Source organism: Hippocampus zosterae, chromosome 9 (assembly GCF_025434085.1).
Source record: "Hippocampus zosterae strain Florida chromosome 9, ASM2543408v3, whole genome shotgun sequence".
NCBI lineage: Eukaryota > Metazoa > Chordata > Actinopteri > Syngnathiformes > Syngnathidae > Hippocampus > Hippocampus zosterae.
The window spans coordinates 6,210,611-6,232,729 of NC_067459.1; the positions used below are offsets into that span (position 1 = coordinate 6,210,611).

General features: G+C 42.0%; 1 protein-coding gene across 2 annotated transcripts; it reads right to left on the reverse strand.

Annotated features, from left to right (window-relative positions):
- Positions 1 to 508: 508 nt before the first annotated feature.
- Positions 509 to 22,094, reverse strand: itcha (itchy E3 ubiquitin protein ligase a). Of its 2 annotated transcripts, none has more exons than XM_052075095.1 (24): positions 21,941 to 22,094; positions 19,421 to 19,477; positions 18,074 to 18,215; positions 17,860 to 17,984; positions 17,018 to 17,149; positions 16,645 to 16,693; positions 16,344 to 16,498; positions 15,989 to 16,226; positions 15,659 to 15,754; positions 10,264 to 10,438; positions 10,085 to 10,154; positions 9,891 to 9,975; positions 9,075 to 9,203; positions 8,924 to 8,996; positions 7,514 to 7,585; positions 7,369 to 7,457; positions 7,120 to 7,279; positions 5,738 to 5,871; positions 5,373 to 5,513; positions 5,163 to 5,283; positions 4,970 to 5,074; positions 3,654 to 3,750; positions 3,492 to 3,564; positions 509 to 1,599 (listed from the first exon to the last, which is right to left on the reverse strand). In XM_052075095.1, the coding sequence occupies exons 2-24, from the start codon at positions 19,443 to 19,445 to the stop codon at positions 1,500 to 1,502; spliced, it is 2,586 nt and encodes an 861-aa protein (XP_051931055.1). In that variant the 5' UTR covers positions 19,446 to 19,477; positions 21,941 to 22,094; the 3' UTR covers positions 509 to 1,499. The 2 variants fall into 2 exon arrangements, with proteins under 2 accessions (XP_051931055.1, XP_051931056.1); XM_052075096.1 differs by lacking the exon at positions 21,941 to 22,094 and adding an exon at positions 21,402 to 21,895.
- Between the last annotated feature and the right edge of the window lie 25 nt (positions 22,095 to 22,119).

The window sequence follows — 22,119 nt, forward strand, 5'->3', positions numbered from 1 at the left end:
TGCATAATATTTAATAGAAAAGAATCTCCTATTATCAAGTGAAGTAGATCATGTCATATATCATTTTATTGAGGTGCAACTGTTTGAGTGACAAAACAATTTCCCCCCCAATCACAGGTAATCATGACCCTTTAGAGAGGTTTGTGAAGTGATGTTTATGTAGGACAGTATAAGTGAATACAAACCCAACATAAAGTACACAATAACTTCCTAGGCAAATGTTATATATACAACAGTATATATATTTTATGCCGTTTTGATTGACATGCCATAGTTGACTAATGATTGCAATGGTGTACTGTATAAAGATATTCCATCATGCTAATGCTATAATTAACATGAAGGTGGGAAAAATCTCTTATCAAAGACGTGCAGGTGTACCTCATGTTGTGGCCCTGACATAATCAAGCATCACACACAGTCACTGGGATTTATGCAGGTGAACTTTTTAGGTACGAAACTTCATAGATATCTGATAGTTACTAACAGTTTATGGGGGAGGTGGAGGTTGTGTATTTTCTAAATATGGCTGACTCGCAAATTGCATGTAAGGTTGACCCAATAGCGATACCCGTTGCCCTATAAAACTAGAGCCGCCCGTGTTATACTTTCAAACCACAATCACAAAAAGAATCACGACTTGTGTGAATCATATGTATTTAGATATTAAACAAGTGTATTTCAACTGTGTTAGTCACTGAACACATTAAATACTCATGATTCTGTTTCTTGGTTATCTATCTAGGACTATTTTATAGACTTACACAAAAGACTTTGCCATCACTCAGTGGTAATAGGACTTATTTTACAAATCGGATCCCACAGGATTGTTCCCACTTCATCATTTTAAGTAACATTTTTAGGCCAAGTATTTGCAATATATCCACAGATTACAAGGTCCAAAATATTACATAGGAGGTGTCCCTTTTTGAGCAAAGTTTGGTCCTATGAAATAAAAACAAGCTAAACACACACCTAAAATTATTCAGAGTCAAATTGGCACATTAAAGTTGAAACTTAGCTTGTAAAGTGATCAGGATGATTGTTGGTAGAGATACAAAACTATTGCACTTTAAAAAAATAAACTCTCTCCAGGACAATCACACGGTCTTTGCCGTTCACAGTTCATGTGCAAACCATATTCAAGAAAACAGGGAAATGAAAAGTGACAGTTATTTAAAAAAAAAAAACAGAAGGAACATCCTGTGCTACATCTTTAAAATCAGTCCCATCAGAACACTTTTGTTGAGATTAAAGAATAAATAAAATCTGAAAATAAAATCTGAGAGCATAGTCTTGACGAAGAATCTCGCCTGTTTTGCACTCGCACATCATAATGTTGTGACTTCAGAGCCGATGAAGGGAGTAGCTTGAGAATTGTCTTATTTGGTCTCAAACAACTTTTGAAGCAACTGTGATTGTATACAGACGATGTGATTTTGGAATCAAAGGAGCTCCCAGCTGTAGAGACGTGAGGAAAAAGGTGCAGCATGCTGTGGTTACTCCTGCCCGAAACCTTCTGTCTCCTCGATGGCAAACATGAGTTTCTCCTTTAGCTGCTCGTAGCTCTTGTAAGGTGGCAAGTCCAGGCGATTAAAGCTTGGCGGGACAACAGAAGAATAAAAACAACTCGATTATCAGAAAAGGAAATTAGTGTGAATGATGTCACACGGTAAATAACTTCCTGAAAGGCAGACTAAACCTTGAACTGGTTGTCACTAAGAAGCAGAGCACATAGAGAGATGTGCAAAGATTCCCATTCTTTGCCTGCCCCGTCGGTAAATTGTACGAAACAAACTCTGACTGAAAATAATGATAACAATAAAAGATATAGCGCAACAACTCACGAGCTACAACTGCAGACTGCTGAGCGCTAACAGCTTCCGATGACGCAGTGACATGTCACCGTAGGTTAAAGATGACCTGCTTTATTTTATTTTATTTTTTAAATACTTTTTGTGAAAATTAGACTGATAAGAGTGATTAGGGTGCAGTGTGCATTAACACAAAACATACATGACTAACATACACGGAGACACAAATGTATGTTTTTTTTTTTCCCTCTACACTCCTTGAATCGACTTGGGACCAGTCCGCGATCTACTGGTCGATCGCGATCGACGTAATGGGCAACCCTGCACTACACCATCAGCAACTAAACTTCATTTGATTTTTAATTAATAAGGACAATGTTTTCTTCCAGTTTTTTTGTTATTGTCCACCAATATTCATACCAACAAAACTCTAAAGCAGGGGTGCCCAATATGTTGATAGTGATTGACCGGTAGCTCACGGACTCGTCCCGAGTCGATTGTGAGGGGTGTAGAGGGGAAACAAACAATCAAAAAAATAAAAACTCAACCCCAAAAATGTGTGTCTATGTGCGCATTATTCATATGATATATTTTTTGTGTTAGTGCACACTGCACCCTGAGCATCCTTTCAGTCTCACTTTCACGAAAAGTATTTCCAAAATAAAATATAATTTAAAAAAGCAAGTCACCCATAGGTGTCCCGTCACTTGCATCACCGGAAGTTGTTAGCTGTCAGCAGTCTGCAATTGCAGCTTTTATTGTTATTATTCTCATTCAGAGTTTGTTTCGTGTACAATTCACTGAGGCTACACGTACGTACGATAGCTTCTGCACTTAACATGCTGCAGAATTATGTCCCGTGCCTCCGCGTCAGGTCTCCCACTTCCTTTTCATAAACTCACAAAGTCTTGTGTCTACTTTATTTATCTGTTTCGTACATCTTAGGAGCCCTTGTGGCTGTTGCTTATCATGGCACACGTGTGTAAGTGCGTGCGTATATGCGCGTGTGCGGTAATGAGGCAATCGTGGGAGGTTGGTTGATCGAAAAGTAGACCTTCCGTCAAAAAAGGTTGGTCACCCCTGATCTCAAGCAAGGTACAAACATTATGATCTTCACTATTATAACCTTTTTCTTTAATGTGACACAACCTGGAAAAAAATGTCACGTGTGATGTACAATAGATGACTCACAAAGCATATCGCACACATCACAAAACAATCTCTCTTGCGACAATGCTCCTCCATACCGGATGTCTGACGTAATACCATAAACTGACCTACTGAAAGGCACGATGATACCACCCAGAACACACCCCATACTATTAGGATAATCTTCAGCGACATCCAATTATCAAGACTTTGATAACTTTGATCACAAGAGTAGGGAGAGAATGCTCAAATTCATCAAAGTATTGGTATGTGTGCACTGGGCAACTTAAAATGACGACAGCAGTGGGAGCTTCCTCAGCCGAGTCCTATGTGCGTAGTTGTACCAACACTGACCTGTGAGAGGTAGCATAGTGCCACGGGCCAAAACAAAATTCACTTTTACAATACCCCAGGCCACAGGATAATTGCTCATGATAATCATTTATTTGATTCTGATCGTAAGGAGGGGGAAAACCGCACGACTTAGACAGATTATCAGTATGTAAGTAAATAAGAAGACGGACGTACCACGTGTGGCTTCGCGGAAGCCAGTTCTCTTTGCCCACCTTCTCGATGCAGAACTTCTGCGGGCCATTGCTTCCTTCATTTATTCATTGAAAAATAGATGGAAAATGTAAATTAAGCAAATAAATAATAAAAATAAAAAACAAAGAGAACGTGACAAAGTACCCATGAGGTCAGCGAAGCCGCCGACGGGTAGGCGACATGTTCCGGTCACAAACTGCAGCAGTCGCATCCTCTTCTCATTGTCCATCTCCTTTGCAAACTGTAAACAAACACATTGGTGTTTATTTCCAACAGTATATTATCTTAATTTCATTTGTGTGAGTCTTGGCTGCGCATCATCCAGTCATTTGTGGGTTCATTTAATTTTATGTATATCTAATCTGATTCCGATTGCTCCTTGCCATATGAATGTAATCGCCCAAGGCCGAGTGCTGGCCTCAAACACACATCCACACACACAGCACTCTCATTTCTAACCAATCAGATTTTCTGAAAGCTCAGAGTGATGTGGGTATTTTTCTCAAGATGTATTTTAATATCTTTTTAAGAGTCCAGACATTTAATGCCCAGTGCCGATTCATTTTTTTTCCAAATGTCAGGATAAAGGACCGTCTGAAAATGTCTGGCATTTTTGTTCAGCTAAATATGTGCACCAAAGATTGATTTACAAGCAAGGCCGATGTCGAATATGATTAAAAATTCATTTTTGAGGCCTGCTTTTAAAGAAAAAAAAAGGACATTGTGAGGTTAGGTCAACCAGTCTAGGTGTTCTGCCTTTGATGAAGCCAGACCAAGATTTTGGGGGGCATTGTCAGAACAGCATTGCATCCAAGAGTGCTATTGGTGGCTTACACGGACAAACAGCAGCAAAGAAAGGAGCGCAAATGTTTGTTTGTCTTTATGTGCCCAGCAAGTCGCTGGCAACCTGTTCAGGATGCCTACTGCCTGTCAAAAGACTACTGCCCGAAGACACCTGGGATAGGCTCTAGCCCGCCCGCAATCCTTGTGAGGATAAACGGATTAGAAAATGGATGGATGCTTGTGTCGGCTGAAACAGATTACCGGTAATGGTATTTCTGTTCATTTCGATGGGGGTGGTGGTGGGTAATTATGATTTGAGATACATGGGTGTTAAGTACGTGTTTGCTTTTCCATTCAAGTGTTTGCTTTTCCATTCAACGTTTTTTGGGTCAAAGTGGTTCCAATGAAAACGATTTTCAGAATCATTTCGGAGGCGCTTTTAAAGCACCGGCTGAGTGGGGCCGTTTCGTCACTGTCTTTGGGATGGCCGACAGCAATGCAACAATGAACTCCGCCGCACATTCCGATTTCTTGGTTTTACAGAATTGCCTGCCGGTCTTCACTAAAGTCATTAAAATACACTCTATAGAATAAACCTTGCTTTTATGAAGAAAAAGAAGCTACTATTTGAGGACATATGCTTCAGTATATGTATATCAGCCGAGCACAGCACTGACCTGCCAGAACCAATAAATTTGCTTGCTGGTCCGAGCGTAATGCCTGTAGATGGTGTTCCTCTGCCAGTCCACAAGGTCGATCTCCTGCATTCCGCAAAGCATCACCTAAAGACAGCAAGCGAGTGGACAAAGTGAGCAAAACCTATGTGGAGTTAAGACTTCACAACTCATTCGCGACGATATACCAAAATACCTCTAGTTCCTTAGCGTCAAAGTATTGAAGGTACTGCTGCGGCAGAACTTCATTGAAGCCCTCAAAGAAGGCTTGGGTCTGCTCCTCCACACCTCTGGACAGCCTCCACTCGGCCACCAACCTGGCGTCAGCATGCAAAGTAAAAATGTGCTGCCACCTTGAGCTTAGCGTCAAATTTCAAGGTGTATATCTGGAGTGTGATAATGGCACCTAATATACTCTTCCTTGTTTTCCTCAGTCACTTGAACATTCCCGCCATCAGGTTTGAGCTCGTGGGTGGTGACCTCACCCAAGATCTCTTTGTCCACGGAGAAGAACATCTCCAGACCGCACTCTTCTATGTTGTTATCCCTTGGAAACCCACGCTTCATAACATTAGCTTGTTTATAATGTTCTAACGACAAAATCCAATAAGTGATACAAGAATAGTTCACATAAATCCATAAAGTGTAACTACAATTATGGAGGCAAACTAAATAATGAAAGACTGTTGAATATTCCATGCATTTCCATCAGCTGTCAACCCACGCCATCGAGAAACATTCAAAATTAGAGACCCCCGCACCCTAACCTACTTGATCCATATGAGAGAGTTGTAAAATTCGGGGTCCACGGACTCCAGGTCTTTGAGGGCCAGAGGCTTGTTCAGGATGCGTTTGTAGAAGGGCAGCGAGAATCCTGTGTCGATGAACTTGCCATGGAACAAAGCCTAAGATGACGACAGATAGGGGAAAAAGAAAGTTCATTTATTACATGGGCTTGTGAATACATTTACAAGATCAATTTCATGGCTTGATTATGAATAATAAAGAGAAATATGAAAAATTGACATTACGTGCCCTATTTTCATGCAGCCTAATGTGTGCATAGGTGATGCTTTGTTTGTTTTTTTTCTTTTGATGATTTCGTCGACAAGCCCCGGTTAGAAAGAGGCATTTCAGGTCTGCCTGGGGTGTGTAAAAGGAAAAAAACCTCAAGTCTGCCAGAGAGACGTAGTGCGGTCTGCCAAATTACCAAACATGCTAAACCAGACCTGGCCTGGCACAAAAACGTGCTGTCGACAAAAATAGAGCCCTACCTGTATAAAAATTAGGCAGGAACAGTCAATTGTAACAGTTTCAACGAGCAGATTAATATTGTCAAAAGAGGTCCATAGGGGCATGAAATTATCTATTTTTGAGCATCAAAATTTTGATTTTTGTGAACCATACAAACCTCACTTGAGTGTGTTAAGAGTCATTAGTACAATTATGCTGTACTAATGTAAAGGCAAAATAAACACAATTAGGGAAGCACTGTGAAAAGTGGTTGGCACATCTGGCTCACAGTTCTGATGTTCAGTGTATGAATCTCGGGTCCGGCGGACTTGGGGTTCTCTCTGATTCCAAAACATGTATGTTAGGGTCATTGAAGACTGGAAATTGACCACAGGTGTGAATGTGACAGTGAATGGTTGTTTGTTGATACAGTAGTAAGCCATTTAAAAAATGGATGAATATGCTTGCTAAAAAGGCTGTAAAAAATAATGTGCAAGACCTTTTAACATTTTTTCTTATTAAATACATGCAGTGGAATGTTAAATGCAGTGAGGCTCCTTTCCCTTCTAACTTTGGCAGATGGTCTTTTCAGCTTGGCAACTGACCATCCAAAGCTGCTTGTTGATTTTTTTTTGTCAGCAGGTCACTGTTTCTTTACTTGAGCACCATTTTTTTACTAAAATTTCTTTTGGAACCGTTTTAGCCCTGAGCTATAGGCCGTTTCTGTCCTGGCTTGCACTTCTGCCGTCAAATGGGGTTCATGCTTATTGAACATTTTAGAAACAATGTAGTCAATTCTTCTCTACCATCTAATGTCAATAAAAATTCTAAAAATTCCCAAATGTATGTTTTTTGTTTTTCTTTTCATCAATTACTGCCTGTCCCTACTTCAGAGTGATGGAACACTGAGCTGCAGTTACCATGGCGATGAAGCGCCCAATGAACTTGAAGTACTTGAGGTGGTCGGGGTTGATGTAGGAGGCGGGGTTGATCTGCAGACAGTAGTTGTCCTTGCCGGCATATTCGAACAAGCAGTACATGGGGTTGAGCACTTCATGAGAGAGCAAGAAAAACCATTCCCTGGATGTGGAGACACAATGGACGAATAAATCCTACAGAGTGCAATCGTGCTCACTCTGCTCACTGATACAAGACCAAGTGGAAATTACCTAGCTACGCCGCCATAGTCCAAACCTTCCTCCCCGGGGAAAATGATCCACAATCTCCTTCTCAGATCTTGAGGATGGAAGCTCATGATCTTTGAAAGAAATAGCCCGATTAGAAGAAGATGGTGTAAAGGATTATTTTCATTACCTGTTGGAATGAGTCCTCAAACAAGGTTTTCCTGGAGACAGAAATCTTAATGTGCTGTGGCATTGACAGTTGCTGAGGGAATAAAAACATAAAAATAGTAATTAGGTTCTACTTGGAGGCAAGCACTTACTTTGTGGCAATTGGAAGTTTACGTGTTACCTTTGGATGAAATGCGTCAGAACACCATTGTTTGTTATTGCGGTTATGCAAATGACACACAGCCGTGTTTATGTCCCCAAATGACAGCTCAATTAATGTGTTGTTCTCAAGTGGAGAGCAGAGGTGGGCCATTCCCGCCCTCGTGGGCTAGTATCCTGAATGTTTTAGATGTCTCCCTGCTCCAACACACCTGTTTCAAATGATCAGCAAGTTCTGCAGAATCTGGATAATGATCCTGATCAATTGAATCAAGTCTGTTAGAGCATGGAGACATATAAAACATCCAAGATCTAGAGCCAACAACTGGATGAACCAAAATTTCCTTGAGCTAAACTAAAACAAAATGTAACTGTTTTCAGCAATAAAGAAAAGGTGATTGCTGTTAGAAAACACTTGGAGTCATTGTCTTTTAAAATCTAAGACTAAGTCCGAAATCTCGGGATGCTGACAGACGTGGACTTGACTTTCAGCACCACCAAAACAGCCTTTCATCAGCTAAAAAACATATACTGACTGAAGGGTTGCATATTCCTATGAGACTAGGAGAAACCTATTCATGCTTTTATCTCCAGTGGACTTGATTATTGTCACGGTCTTCAGACTGCACTCCCTCAAAAACGTATCAAACAGCTGCAGGTTTAGTTCTGAGCAGAACTAAGAGTTCAAACAATTACTCTGGTCCTTTTGACCACACACTGGCTGCCAGTTAGCTACAGAATAGATTTTAAAATTCTGCTGCTGGTCTTGAAATCACTGAATGGTCTGGGAGCTGAATACATTAAAAAAAATACTGATTGAATATAAACCTAGTTGGGCTCAAAGGTCTGCAGACTTGGGTCCATTATTGGTACCCAGAGTTCAAATCAAACATGGTGAAGCTACATTTAGCCGTTTTGCTGCAAGCGAACGGAAAAAGCTACCAACAAAAATAAAAATCAGCCCCAAGTGTAAATGCTTTTAAATACATCTTAAACATTTAGTTTTTTCCTTTGAGGTCTTTAATATATTTTGTAATCTTTTGTTGTTGTTGCTGTTAGTAATTTTATGAATACTTTTATTTATATCCTTTACTTTTAAATGCGTCTTTTGTTAATCTATTTGAATATTCTTTTAGTGATTTTGGAAAGCCATTTGTGTTTTCTCTGCTTTACTTCTGAAATTCATTAGCAGTGATGTTTATAAATGTTTTTCGGGGCTGTGTCTTTGCTTGAGTGAAACATATTGATTTGCCTAATGAGTTGCCTTTCTTACCTGACACCAGAACCTGAAGTATTGCACTTTGGCCTTAAAGTCCCTGACATAGGTAATCTGCGGTCCGTTTTCACTGTTGGGGAATAACAGTAGAACTGTTTTAGCCTGTGAAAGACACCAATGGTCTACGACTGCTTAACAGACAACTCACAGCGAGGATTTGCCTGTGCGAGGGTCAATGTAGGTGGTGGTTCGCCTGTTGTGATCCACAAAGTAAGGGATGCCATCCACAGTGAACCTCATCTCCCAGCCCTCGGGCAGAGGCTTGTCATTCAGCAGCCTAAAAAGTACCAGCACACCAATGATAACATTGTGCCGAATGGTTTACATTCTATCATTGACTTTACATCATGTGTCAGTAGTTTCGGCATACCAAACAAAACCCAAGAAGGAATACCGCATGACATTTAAAAATGTTCAAACATTGCTGAGACTAAATATGGAGGATTCAGTAACTGTTCAGGCATGCCAAAGAGGAGAAAAGTGGAACATAACCTGGAAATGCCAATGCTGTATATGTTTTTTAAAAAATGCAAGGACACACACTGTACTCTATTTTTAAAAAAAAATTGAACTGAGAATAACTTTGGCACTATTGTTGAGGAAAAAGCATATTGCCCAGCCACAGTAGCATGAAATGAGGAGACGGTGAAGAAATAAAAGAAGAGTGTGGATATTTGAGAGACTGTTGACTGCATTTGTTGACTGTACTCATGCATTTTACTTTTTGCGTCTGAACGTATAAATATACTGTACGTAGTTAAGAATTGCTGTAAAACAGTATATCTAAATTTAATTGGTACTTCTTTTTGCAGGGGGTTGGGGGCTGCAACCTTTGTGATTAATGCCATTGACCGGCAGTTCAATTTTGGATCCCAACAAAACTGCTCACTGCGCGATAGTTTGGCCGCGTCCTTCCGTGTGCAGCAACTATGCTCAGATTAGCAGTACCGCCATGCACACTCACCCTTGTGTCCTGGGGTCTTCCCATTGAGTCGTCCGAGTCGGGTGATGGACAAAATACACTCTGCCATTTGTGTCTGTCCTCTTTTCTGTGACCAAAAAAAAAAAAAAAAAAAAAAAGGAGAAACACATTTCAAAATATTTTGCAAGTGATGAAGACCTGAGAAACTAATGCTACAAGAAATGACGAGTATTTACCCCAGCCATGTGGCAGAGGGCCCATTGGATCAAACTCTTTGTTGGACGTAGCTGCCAATTGGTCTTGGAGCTGAAAGAACAACAAAACACACGCACACGTGCGCGCACGCACAAAATGGTTTAACATCTCAACTCCTTCAATTTGGGCTTTTGATTTTTAAGGGTCCACCTCTTCTCACCCCGTAGATGAATCTCTGGTTGAACTGCTGCATGGCTCCCTGCAGCTGGCTGCGTTGGTGCTGCCACTCCTCATAGTTGCGCACCGACTCCTGCGTGGGGCGCTGCCATGTGGTGGTCCTGGTGATGTGATCCACGAAGTACACACGGCCCATGGGGTCTACCCTGCGCTCCCACCTGTGCACACATTAGGTTTAATCATATTACTGGCCACAATTTCTTGAAGAAAAGTGCTACAACTAGAATACACCTCCAGTGTGGTATACAGTCCCTGTACCTGCACAATGTTTCCCATTTCTACATAAGTGTGCTGTTTTTTAACATGTGACACATGCAAGTTTGAATAAAGGAGAATGCATAGTTTGTAAATGAGTACTTTCAACCTTATTTATGACTACTTGACTGACAATTTCGCTTGCTTTACCACATGAATTGACCTACTGTGGGTCAAATAAAGGTTACTTTTATTTTATCTAAAGGGGAAGTAAACACAGAAATGTTCTTAACAAAAAATATGTTCTATGCAGCCCCACTAGTCTCAACACGGCATTCTGATTGTTATTTTGTCTGGAATATGAGTTAAGCAATTAAAGCCACACATTTGTGTCCATTTTGCTGGTTGCTGGCCACTGAAAATGACATCACAAGGCACTTTTCCACCGCGCTAGTGCTAGTTTCGGGCTAGTGCCCAGGTTAGCACCAGTTCTTCCTTTTTCCACCACCATCTACAATGATTAAGAAAGATACAAGCTTTTGCTGATTGCATGTCCCTGCCTGTTATACAGTGGGGCAAATAAGTATTTAGTCAACCACCAATTGTTGCAAGTTTTCCTACTTGAAAAGATTAGAGGCCTGTAATTGTCAACATGGGTAAAGCTCAACTATGAGAGACAGAATGTGGGGAAAAAAACTCAGTAAATTACATTGCTTGATTTTAAAATAATTTATTTGCAAATTACAATGGAAAATAAGTATTTGGTCAGCTACAAAGTAGCAAGATTTCTGGCTGTCAAAGAGGTCTAACTTCTTCGAATGAGGTCTAACGAGGCTCCACTCGTTACCTGTATTAATTCATTATTGGTATAAAAGACACCTGTCTACAACCTCCGTCAGTCACACTCCAAACTCCACAATGGCCAAGACCAAAGTGCTGTCGAAGGACACCAGAGACAAAATTGTAGACCTGCACCTGGCTGGGTAGACTGAATGTGCAATAGGTAGTGATGGGTCTATGAGGCCTCATGAGGCGTGTCGACACAATGACACACTGTGTTGATACTGTGCTGATACTGTGTCACTAACCTTTGCCACCTGCTGGACCTTCAATATCCCTGCAGCCAACCCACTTGACAGACTGGACAGACTGATTTGATGATGAAGTGTATACAATGCACTACCTGACTCTACCCACAATAGCCACAAGCGCCATTGTTTATGCTGTTTATATTATCTATACTGTTCAGATTACATGTCTTTTTTATACAGTTTAGATGCTATCCTTTCTTAGCTGTGTGTGTTTAATGCACAGCATGTTTGCATACATATATGCACTGAGGATTGAGAGGAAGAAATTTCATCTATGCTGCATGTCATACATAAATCATATTTGACAATAAAGATGACATTGACCCTTGACAATATCATTCACATCCATACATTCATATTGTATCATTCAATGTATCATTTCAATAATGTGAAAACCATGTGAATGAAGGTGCTTGTGGGCTTTGTCGTCACAAATTTTGATTTAGAAAAATAAGATGCTCCAGTGTTTTAAATTTCAGTCTGTTGCGTTTAATGAATGCTATTTCCCCCGTTGTGGAGAACACACACACACATTGGAATAAGATGCGTCAAAAATCCGAGAGGCACTTGGTGAGACAAGGAGATTTTAATAAATACCTTATTCTCCAAAGGGAGATCAAAATGGCTCTACACAGCGGACAATTTGTGTTTGTCCGGAAGCTAGCCTAGCCAATGTAATGATGGTCAGCAGACAAGGTTTACGTTTTATGTGACTTTTAATAACAACGTGGCGGAGTCATCAAACATGCGGTGTGCTCACTCGCAGTCACTTTCTGGAACTCCCCCTTATAGGTGGGACCTGACCTCTCAATCAAATGGAGTATGACGTACAGTACAAACGTTCATAAAGCACTTCTCATATAACAATAGCCTATTATACGACAGCCGACATGACGCTCGAAGTCAGATGGACACATTTTTTCTGATAATCAGTGTGTTTTCCGTATTGCCCAAACATATATTTTTATTCGAGCGAGGTTGAGGTCTGGCTTGTTTCGGCAGTCGGCATCGTGTCGCCAGACGCACTTCCTTAGATACACTGTGCAGGCTTTTGCTGCGTCAACGCCCCCTGCACTGAGTCGACGCCCCCTGGACTAAGTGGCGCAGCCTGGACTGTGCCAAGCAGCCGATGCAGTCTAAACTGCGCCGGTGTAGTTCACGCGTCAATCACGTGACGTAATGATGCACCATGACCCATGACCCATCACTAGCAATAGGTAAAACGCTTGGTGTAAATAAATCAACTGTGGGAGCAATTATTAGAAAATGGAAGACATACAAGACCACTGATAATCTCCGTCGATCTGGGGATCCATGCAAGATCTCACCCCGTGGCGTCAAAAGGCTAACAAGAATGGTGAGCAAAAATCCCAGAACCACACGGGGGCACCTAGTGAATGACCTACAGAGAGCTGGGAGCACAGTAACAAAGGCTACAATCAGTAACACAATGTGCCGCCAGGGACTCAAATCCTGCACTGCCAGACGTGTCCCCCTGCTGAAGCCAGTACACGTCCAGGCCCTTCTGTGGTTCGCTAGGGAACATCTGGATGCTCCAGAAGAGGACTGGGAGAATGTGTTATGGTCAGATGATACCAAAATAGAACTTTTTGGTAGAAACACAGATTCTCGTGTTTGGAGGAGAAAGAATACTGAATTGCATCCGAAGAACACCATACCCACTGTGAAGCATGGGGGTGGAAACATCATGTTTTTCTGCAAGGGGACCAGGACGACTGATCTGTGTAAAGGAAAGAATGAATGGGGCCATGTATCGAGAGATTTTGAGTGAAAATCTCCTTCCATCAGCAAGGGCATTGAAGATGAGACGCGGCTTGGTCTTTCAGCATGACAATGATCCCAAACACACAGCCAGGGCAACAAAGGAGTGGCTTCGTAAGAAGCCTTTCAAGGTCCTGGAGTGGCCTAGCCAGTCTCCAGATCTCGACCCCATAGAAAATCAGTTGAAAGTCCGTGTTGCCCAACGGCAGCCCCAAAACATCACTGCTCTAGAGATCTGCATGGAGGAATGGGCCAAAATACCAGCAACAGTGTGTGAAAAGCCTGTGAAGAGTTACAGAAAACGTGTGGCCTCGGTTATTGCCAACAAACGGTACATCACTTTCTGCTTGGCTCTCGACGAAGGCGAATGCTTTTTTGCTCTGCTCCTGCCCCCCTTGCTCGGCACTCACTCTATGTGCTCTCCATGTCTGACTATCCTAGCCTCCTTGCTGTATTTTCATCCTAAAAACAGAGCATGGAATTGGTTGGCTGGTCTCTCGATGCCATCGACCAAATTTTCTCGATGTGAAGAGCACGCAGTGGGGAGCCTACTTGCCCCTCGGGACATTTGCTGCCGGATACAACCTAGATCCCTGGAGGAAGCGGAGAATGATGTGCCTGTCAATACTGTCCGTTGAGGATGTGGAAGACATCTACATTATCGGCCTTCTGATAGCAGGTGTGCTGCCGTTTGGTGTTAGCAGTGTCCTGATCTATCGAAAAATTCAACCGACAGTAGCAGCTTTATTGGAAGTGAAGAAGCTGCCCGTCTTTTTGGATGGCACGGTGCGGATGACCAACACTCAGACTCAAGCGGTGACTGAGCTCAACCGCAGAATGGATATGGTTTGGAGCGTCATTGTAAGACGGAGAACAACTTTGAGAAATTGGGATTTGCGCTCAGGAAGAAGAAATCGTGGATTTGGCTGATCGGCGCCATTGAAGTGACACAGACCACGGACTCAAGGCTGTCTGGAATTGTGCGCAGTCGTTCCAAACACATCTGCTATCTCGACCTTTCCCCTGGATGAACGCATGCATGGAAGTTAGTGCCCTACCTTCAACCCCTCCTTCTTCGCCATAGACTGATATGCCAGGACTGTCTATGACCTTGACGTAGCAGCTGCGGCCTCACACGCACACACAGCCAGACAATCACAGGCGCATACACACCCTTGTCATCACCGCCTTCATTGTTCCTGTTTTTTCCCCACGACGTGAACTTATCTGCTGAGCGCTGGAATGGACTGGCAGCTCGCCGGTCGGGCCGCGTCGCGCTCCGCCCCCATCCATCCACCCCCTCATTACGTTATGTCTTGTGATTTGTTGTAACTGTAATATGCTTTTGATGTGCTGGGTCTTAACTTAAAATATCCTCAGTAGAGGATAGTTCAAGCATGTTTTTTTTCCCTCTCCTTCCCGAGCATTTTACTTTCTCAACTAAGATCTCGGGGCGCTGTACATACGGCGAGTACCGACAGGCCCTTTGCACTGTATCCCATGTTCGTCATTGTTTTTCATGTTCTTGTGCAGAGTGTGCCTGTTAAATCCAAATTACCCAATGGGGATAAATAAAGTTTTCTGAATCTGAATAAAGTATTGAGATGAACTTTTGGTGTTGACCAAATACTTATTTTCCACCATGATTTGCAAATACATTCTTTAAAAATCAAACAATGTAATTTTCTGAGGTTTTTTTCCCCACATTCTGTCTCTCGTGGTTGAGGTTTACCCATGTTGACGATTACAGGCCTCTATAATCTTTTCGAGTAGGAGAACTTGCACAATTGGTGGTTGACTAAATACTTATTTGCCCCACTGTATACTACATTCAAGTATAATTGATACTCTGCCAAGTTGCCTAGCAGATGCTTACAGAGAATTATTGTTACTAGAAGTAGTAGTAGTAATAATAATTATTATTATTATCATTATCAATAGCATAGGCGCTCTTGGGTCAATGTCGATGTAAGTACTGGTAGTGACGTTTGAATGCTTTACAATGACGTAATGACGTAGCTCCTACTTGGCTCTATGCCGGTGGAAAACCATCCATGTTCTTCTTAAGAACATGGCCCTGGCGCAGAACGAGCACCAAGTTTTTTGTTTTTTTGCAAGGTGGAAAAGGGGTAACAGATGCACAGGGATCAGGTAATCACAATCATGGCTTCGCTTCACAAAACAGATGATGTTTTTTTTTTTTTTTACCGCACAGTCATCTATGGTATCTGATTGACCAAACCCAGGACGTGAACGATGCAGCACTTGTCGTGCGAGACTTTAGTTTCACCTGTCAGGTGCAAGTCTTACCCTGTTGGCAGCGATTCGGGTCGTTCCCAGGTTGTCCTCTTCTCAATGTGATCTACAAAGTACATGCGTCCATTCTGGTCCACTCGTTGCTCCCAACTGCATTGAACAAAACGAGACACGTCAGTGATTGAATGTCAAGCCCAAGGCAGAACATGCATTACCCCACAAAAAGTAGTGAAACATTGAACAGTTGGACATGCAATCAAAGGTTAGGAGTCATTAAAATTCAGTTCGCTTGTAAAGGGTTATATTATGTTTACCCGGAAATTTCACCCAAAAACGGAATATCCTTCATTTTTCATGAATAGTGTAAGTGAGAGATGTTTGTACCCTTGTGGCAAGGGGCCGCTGCTAATGGGCGAGACTCTGGGAGCAACTGTGGCAGGTGTTGACAGGGCAGCTGGTTTTGTACCACTCGCCGTAGAAGCCCTTGCTATAGCTCCCGCTGCCACTCGCACTGCCCCTGAGTCAATGTGCTGATCCGAACCCGCGCTGATGGATGCCTGGGAGGAAGCATCAGTTGCTGGGCCCTCGCTTAACTCGCTTGGAGAAGAACTGCTGGAGGAAACTGGAAGGATCAGCAGCATACAATTAGAGCTGCTTTAAACTTTGAAAAATGTTGAAACAAAAGTTATAGCTTAATCGTGCGATTGTAAAACTGTACTTGGTGAGGCGGCAGGTTTACCAGGAGCAGAAGATGGCCGGGCCGATCGAGAGCGGCGAGAGCCACTGGTGCCCCCTGGACAATGGGAAGGGGAGTTCGCGCCATTGACGGTGCGAGCATCAGGTACAATGACCCACTCATCCAAGTCACTGGAGGGTGATGCGTCTCTGCTTGCCCTAAAATATTTGCATATAAAGTTGTGATGAGCGTTGATTATTTGCTTAAAGGGGGCATATTACGGAAAATGTATTTTTTTTATTGATTTTATACCTGAATGCCTGCTCCCCAAAAAGTATTTTGTTTATAAAAGAAAAATCCCCACCTGTTGCCAGTATTTCCATTTGGTCTCGCGCCATCTTTTAGGAGAGACGCTGCAATGAAAAGAAAGAAGGAACTTTTTCTTCAACTACTTATTGAGGCTTTTTGTTTGCAGTGGCTTCAAATTGGACTGCATTACACTGAGCGTGTTTCTAACATTTTGATCAATTAACTTCATTCCAAAAGAGAAGTACAAGTTATGCACTTCTGCAAACTGCAACCCCAATAACAAAATATGACATCCATAATATTCCACTCTAGTCCTATAGGTGGCAGCAATGAACTTTGCAAAGCAGTGGACAACCGACTATTATTATGAATGAAAAATGGACCATTGTCTGCTATATTTTGGAGTTGTAGTAAAATAATCTTTTCACCATGGTCTCTCTCTGCTGCGGAAAAGGCTTCTGGGTCCACATGCATGCCATCCAGACAGACAGACAGGTCGCCGACAATATCCCGGGAATCTCTGTCAGAGCACAGCTGCAATGTCTGGACCACCTCGCACACTGAGGACCACACAACCACAGACAAATAGGACGCAACCTTATATTCATACCTTACCATCCATGTTACAGTACACCATTTAATTATCAAGCTATTTTTGTATTATTATACATTAGGTGTAAGAAGACAACAGTATGCACAGTCTTCCATCTATGTATTTTCTTTACTGTTAATTCGTCATTAGTATCAGAGTGAGCTGGAGACAATCCTAGATGATTTAGGACGAGAGGCAGGGTATACTGTTGGCTACGCGCCAGACAATCGCTGGGCGCAAATAGAAAAGCATTTACACTCACATTTATTCACTACTCTGAACAATTAAAACGTTTGTATTTTTAAATTGTAATGTGGGAGAAACCGGAGTACACAGAGAAAGTAAAGTATATACACAGACACACACACACTCACGCAAATCCACACACACACACACACACACACACACACAAGTTGAGACAAGAGCTAAGGTAGGGCCAGTATCTCAGGGTAATTACACCAATGCATTATAAAAATTCCAGGCCCAAATAAATTAGGTTCCTCTTGTGTTATGAGGTGGGTTGAGCAATGAGTGAATGATAAACTGCTGATAGATAGCCATTGTCAAGAAACGGGTCCACACTTAGATAGATCCTGTATCAGTTAAGTCTGAGCTCCCCCTTCATACCTCCAAGGGTTAAGATCGACTCCTTTGCGCAGACAAATATCAAGCACTCACATTTCAGCTCGTTGGCCTTCAAGGTGTCGCAGATCTCTAGAGTGGCCATTCCCAACAAGATGTCCGACTTCAGCGTCTGGTGGCTCCACACGCGAAATATCAGCTTGCTGAGAGGTGTCACGATTCTATAAGCAAAGGAAAGCATGTTGAGACAAAGGTTTGAACAATGAAGAGTAGACCGTGCTAAAAAGACAGGTGTTAAAAAAATACTTACACAGTGAGAGCCTGCTTCCATTTTGGACTGTGTGTATTGTTGCACTTCTCTGTCCGCTTTGATTGGCCGTCCACAGCTACCTCTACATACGGACTGGGACCAAACCAGTTCTTTTTGTTTTCCTTGAGTTTGGCAGAAAGAACTGGGAAGGGATACCAAACATCACCTTGTAATCAGAGTTCAAAACAGCTGAAATAAAAGCTTATTATTCATAGTTTGAATCTTAAATCGACTACACAGGGCTCCCACTCTTCCACTTGCTTTTTATTTATGGACCTTCTAACTCATTCAGTACCAGCCAATTCTGAACCAAGTCTGAAAAGACGTTTAATAACGTCTTTGGGAGTGAATGAGTTTTGAGGGCTAATTTGGCCATTTTTTAAAGGACATTTTCTCCATTCAGCAGGGTCGATTTAATGCCCGCTCAGCAATATGCGGGCTGTACAGAAAGCCACATATCACTGAGCTAGTGTTCATCATTGCTGCCAAAGGAAGGGCCCAACTTTATTTTTAGGGGAAATCAGCTAACCCTTTATTTCACATACTGTTTGTCAAATTTTCATTTTCTTGCCTATATTACAGGTAGGAAAATGTCAACTGGTTAGTGCATCGACCTCACAGTGCAGAGGTGCAGGGTTCAATTCCGGCCTTCCTGTGTGGGGTTTGCATGTTCTCCGCGTACCTGCGTGTTTTCTCAGGGCACTCCGGTTTCCTCCCACATTCTAAAAACATGCATGGCAGGCTGATTGAACACTCTAAATTGTCCCAAAGTGTGAGTGTGAGCGTGGATGGTTGTTCGTCTCTGTGTGCCCTGTAATTGGCAAGCAACCGTTTCAGCCTACTTCCCGAAGTCAGCTGGGATAGTCTCCAGCACCCCTTCGCAACCCTTGAGCGTAAGCAGATCAGAAAATGCATGGATGGATGGATGAATATTTCATGGCTATATTGGCCATATCTCTATTTGCGTACCTCTATCCCTGAGTCTATACTATTACTGTATATTGAAATAAGATGGACAGTGTGTGAGAGAGAGAGAGCGAGAGAGAGAAAGAGAGAGAGAGAGAGAGAAAGTGTGCACAGCCCAAAAGGATGCATACAGCCTACTCGGTTCATAGTAGTGTCAACAGCATAAATGTTTTTGGGGCGGGGCAGCATCATGAACCACGATGAACTCTTTACACTTAATAGATAAAAAGAAATCATAAATATAAAAAGCTTTTGTAACTACCACCAAACTTGTGGTTCAAACCCTCATCTTGACATTTGAGTGCTGAGAGCTGATCCGTGAGCTAAACGTCATAGGCCAAAAAAAAAACAAAAACGTGAAAGAAAAACAGAATACTATACCTGTGACTTGTAATTGGGCCTTCATAGTTCATCCATAACACTGCCAAGAACCAGCAACTGTAACATGAGATGGAAATGCAGCATTATTACAAACAATTGAAGTATGTCTTATGACCATATAGAGTATAGTCATGCCTGTATAACTTTCTCATGCACGCAGTGAAACTTTGCGTCTTTGAGGCACTCATCAGTTAACTTTTTACTGGAGACTTTGTGGAGACGCACAGAGCATCAGAATGCGCCAGTTGATACAAGCTAAGAATCGGTTTCGGAGAAACTAAAGTCCCGATGCCGCATCATAATGTCGGTACCACCCTTTTGATGATATAAATATGTGTCTTTGCGCTTGTAACCACTGCAGCCATTGTCTGTAACTCATTGGTGCCCGGAATACCCTGCGAATAAAAGCTTTGAAGAAACTGTTCATCGTCTCCAGCCTGTATTTGGATAACCAACGTCCTCACTACCTGAAATTAAATGAACACGTGGAGGAAGAAAAAGGCCATCTCCCTCCCAATAGGGGAGGGATGGGTAGGACTAGATAAGCTTTGTACTTCTTCCTATTCCTTTGAACATATAACTGTGATGATGTCTGTTTTTTTTCCTTTTATAATTTTTACTTGCCTTCACTTTTGTCAATCTGTTGTTGTATTGTATGTATGTTCTATACATGTTCAATAAACAAACAAACAAACAATACGACCAACTTAAAAAAGTGATTGGGGTGCTCTCCACCTACGCGTACTGCCATACACTCCGCACTTGAAAGTAGTGATGGGACAAACAACACTGGTGCGTCAGCACTGTGCCGAGTGTCCAAGTGTAAAACGCTGTATTGATGCTTGTATTGCTTTAACTCAAAAAAAAATAATAATAATGTGACCAATACAGGAAGGTGTCATTATTTGGATGTGCCAGGCCAAATTGTGTTTAGATGGAAACAAACTGTATTGAATGTTATGGGTTTGTTGGATGGAGATTATACCTATCTATGTCATTGCCAGACCTTTGACAACTGGCACGGAATGAGTGTTTTCTCAGGCAGGGGAACTGGTGTTCAAGAGGGGAAATTGCCTTAGAGCAGACACTTAAAAACTGCGTTCCTCAATAAAAATGTATGAATTAATCACGTTTTGTGATTTTACATATGATTGAAGACTTTGGTACACAAAAACCCATAAAAAGTTTTTACTTTTTAACTACAAATATTATTACAGAGAAATTTGCTATATTTTGCATGCCAACTCATTTGCACATTTACACAAATAAGCAAATGTTGAACCCTTCATAAACAACTTAACAAATGGAGCTAGTGAAACTATACAAAACTATACACAGCTAAAAAGTGATTAATCACCAGTATATAACAGTGCCTAAACCAGGGGAGCCCATTAGGTCGATCCTGATCTACCGGTAGATCTAAGACAGGTCCCAAGTAGATCTGAGGAGTGTCGAGGAGAAAAAAAACAAAACAACCAGTTGTGTGTCTTTGTACATGTTAGTAATATATTTTTTGTGTTAATGTCCGCTGCAGCCTAATCATCCTATCAGTCTTATTTTCACCAAAAAATGTTTTAAAGATAAAATAAAGCAGGTAAATCTTGAATTTACGATGGTGCGTAATTACGTCACCGGAAGTTGTTCGCGCCAGTAGTGGTAGATCCCGGGAGGTTAGTTGATTAAAAAGTAGATCTTCGGTCCAAAAAGTGTGGACACGCCTGACCCTTAAGTGAGCTCTTATTTTAATGTGAAGGTTTTTATTCGCATCTTAACTCTTCACCGAGGTGTCTTAAATGTTGACATTTGTACATTACAGTACTTAAAAATATTCAAAAGCGATCCGTTTTGGTGTTACAGTCAACGAAACCAGCGCCTCGTTAAATTACGCATGGAAAATGTGTGATCCGGTTTTCGTATTGAATGTCATGAAAGTGTGAAAGGTGTCTACCCCATGTCGTGGCCAGAATATTGAACAACATACCATCCGCTCATGACACTGCCTTCACGACAGGACATGCAATGACGCGGTGGGTTAAGCTTGGCTATTTCGAGGAGTGAGGGAGTTGCTTGCGCTGCAAAGAAAATCCCACCCTGAGCTAAAGCTAGCATGCTAATCTTTCTCCCAGAAGAGTCGATTTTGATAAAGATCAAATGAAAGCGACGGTGATTAACGACAAAGATGTAACATTTCGCCCTTCTAGGGTTGCTGCCTACTCCCGAAATTGACTAGCCTGTTATTAGAGAGGCATACGTTGACGTCAATAACAACAAATCATAGCTATATTTACGTTATTATTATTAATAATATTATTGCTATTGTCACGGCGGGTGTTCAAATATGTGTAAAACTACGTAAACATGCAAAAATAAAGTTCCAACGCTGGCCTATGCACGAATGTGCCGTTGTCCACAAAGTTGCCATTAAACAATCATTGAACGCAGCATTTGGGCTAACGTCGACCGGCGCTTCGGGCTTTCCGTCGATGAAAATGGGACTCCCCAAGCTGCATCGTAGCATACCTGACATGGACAAGCGATAAAGGGGCACGGGGCTGGTTCCTCCTAATGTCGTTTCAAGATTATAATTGTCACTTTATGGTTGCCGTCTGTTTGCCATTATTGCGTATGGACCTGAGGTTCGCATCGCTCGCAAGCTCCAAGGAGATTTTCCGGTGGGAAGATTTTCACAATGAACCTGA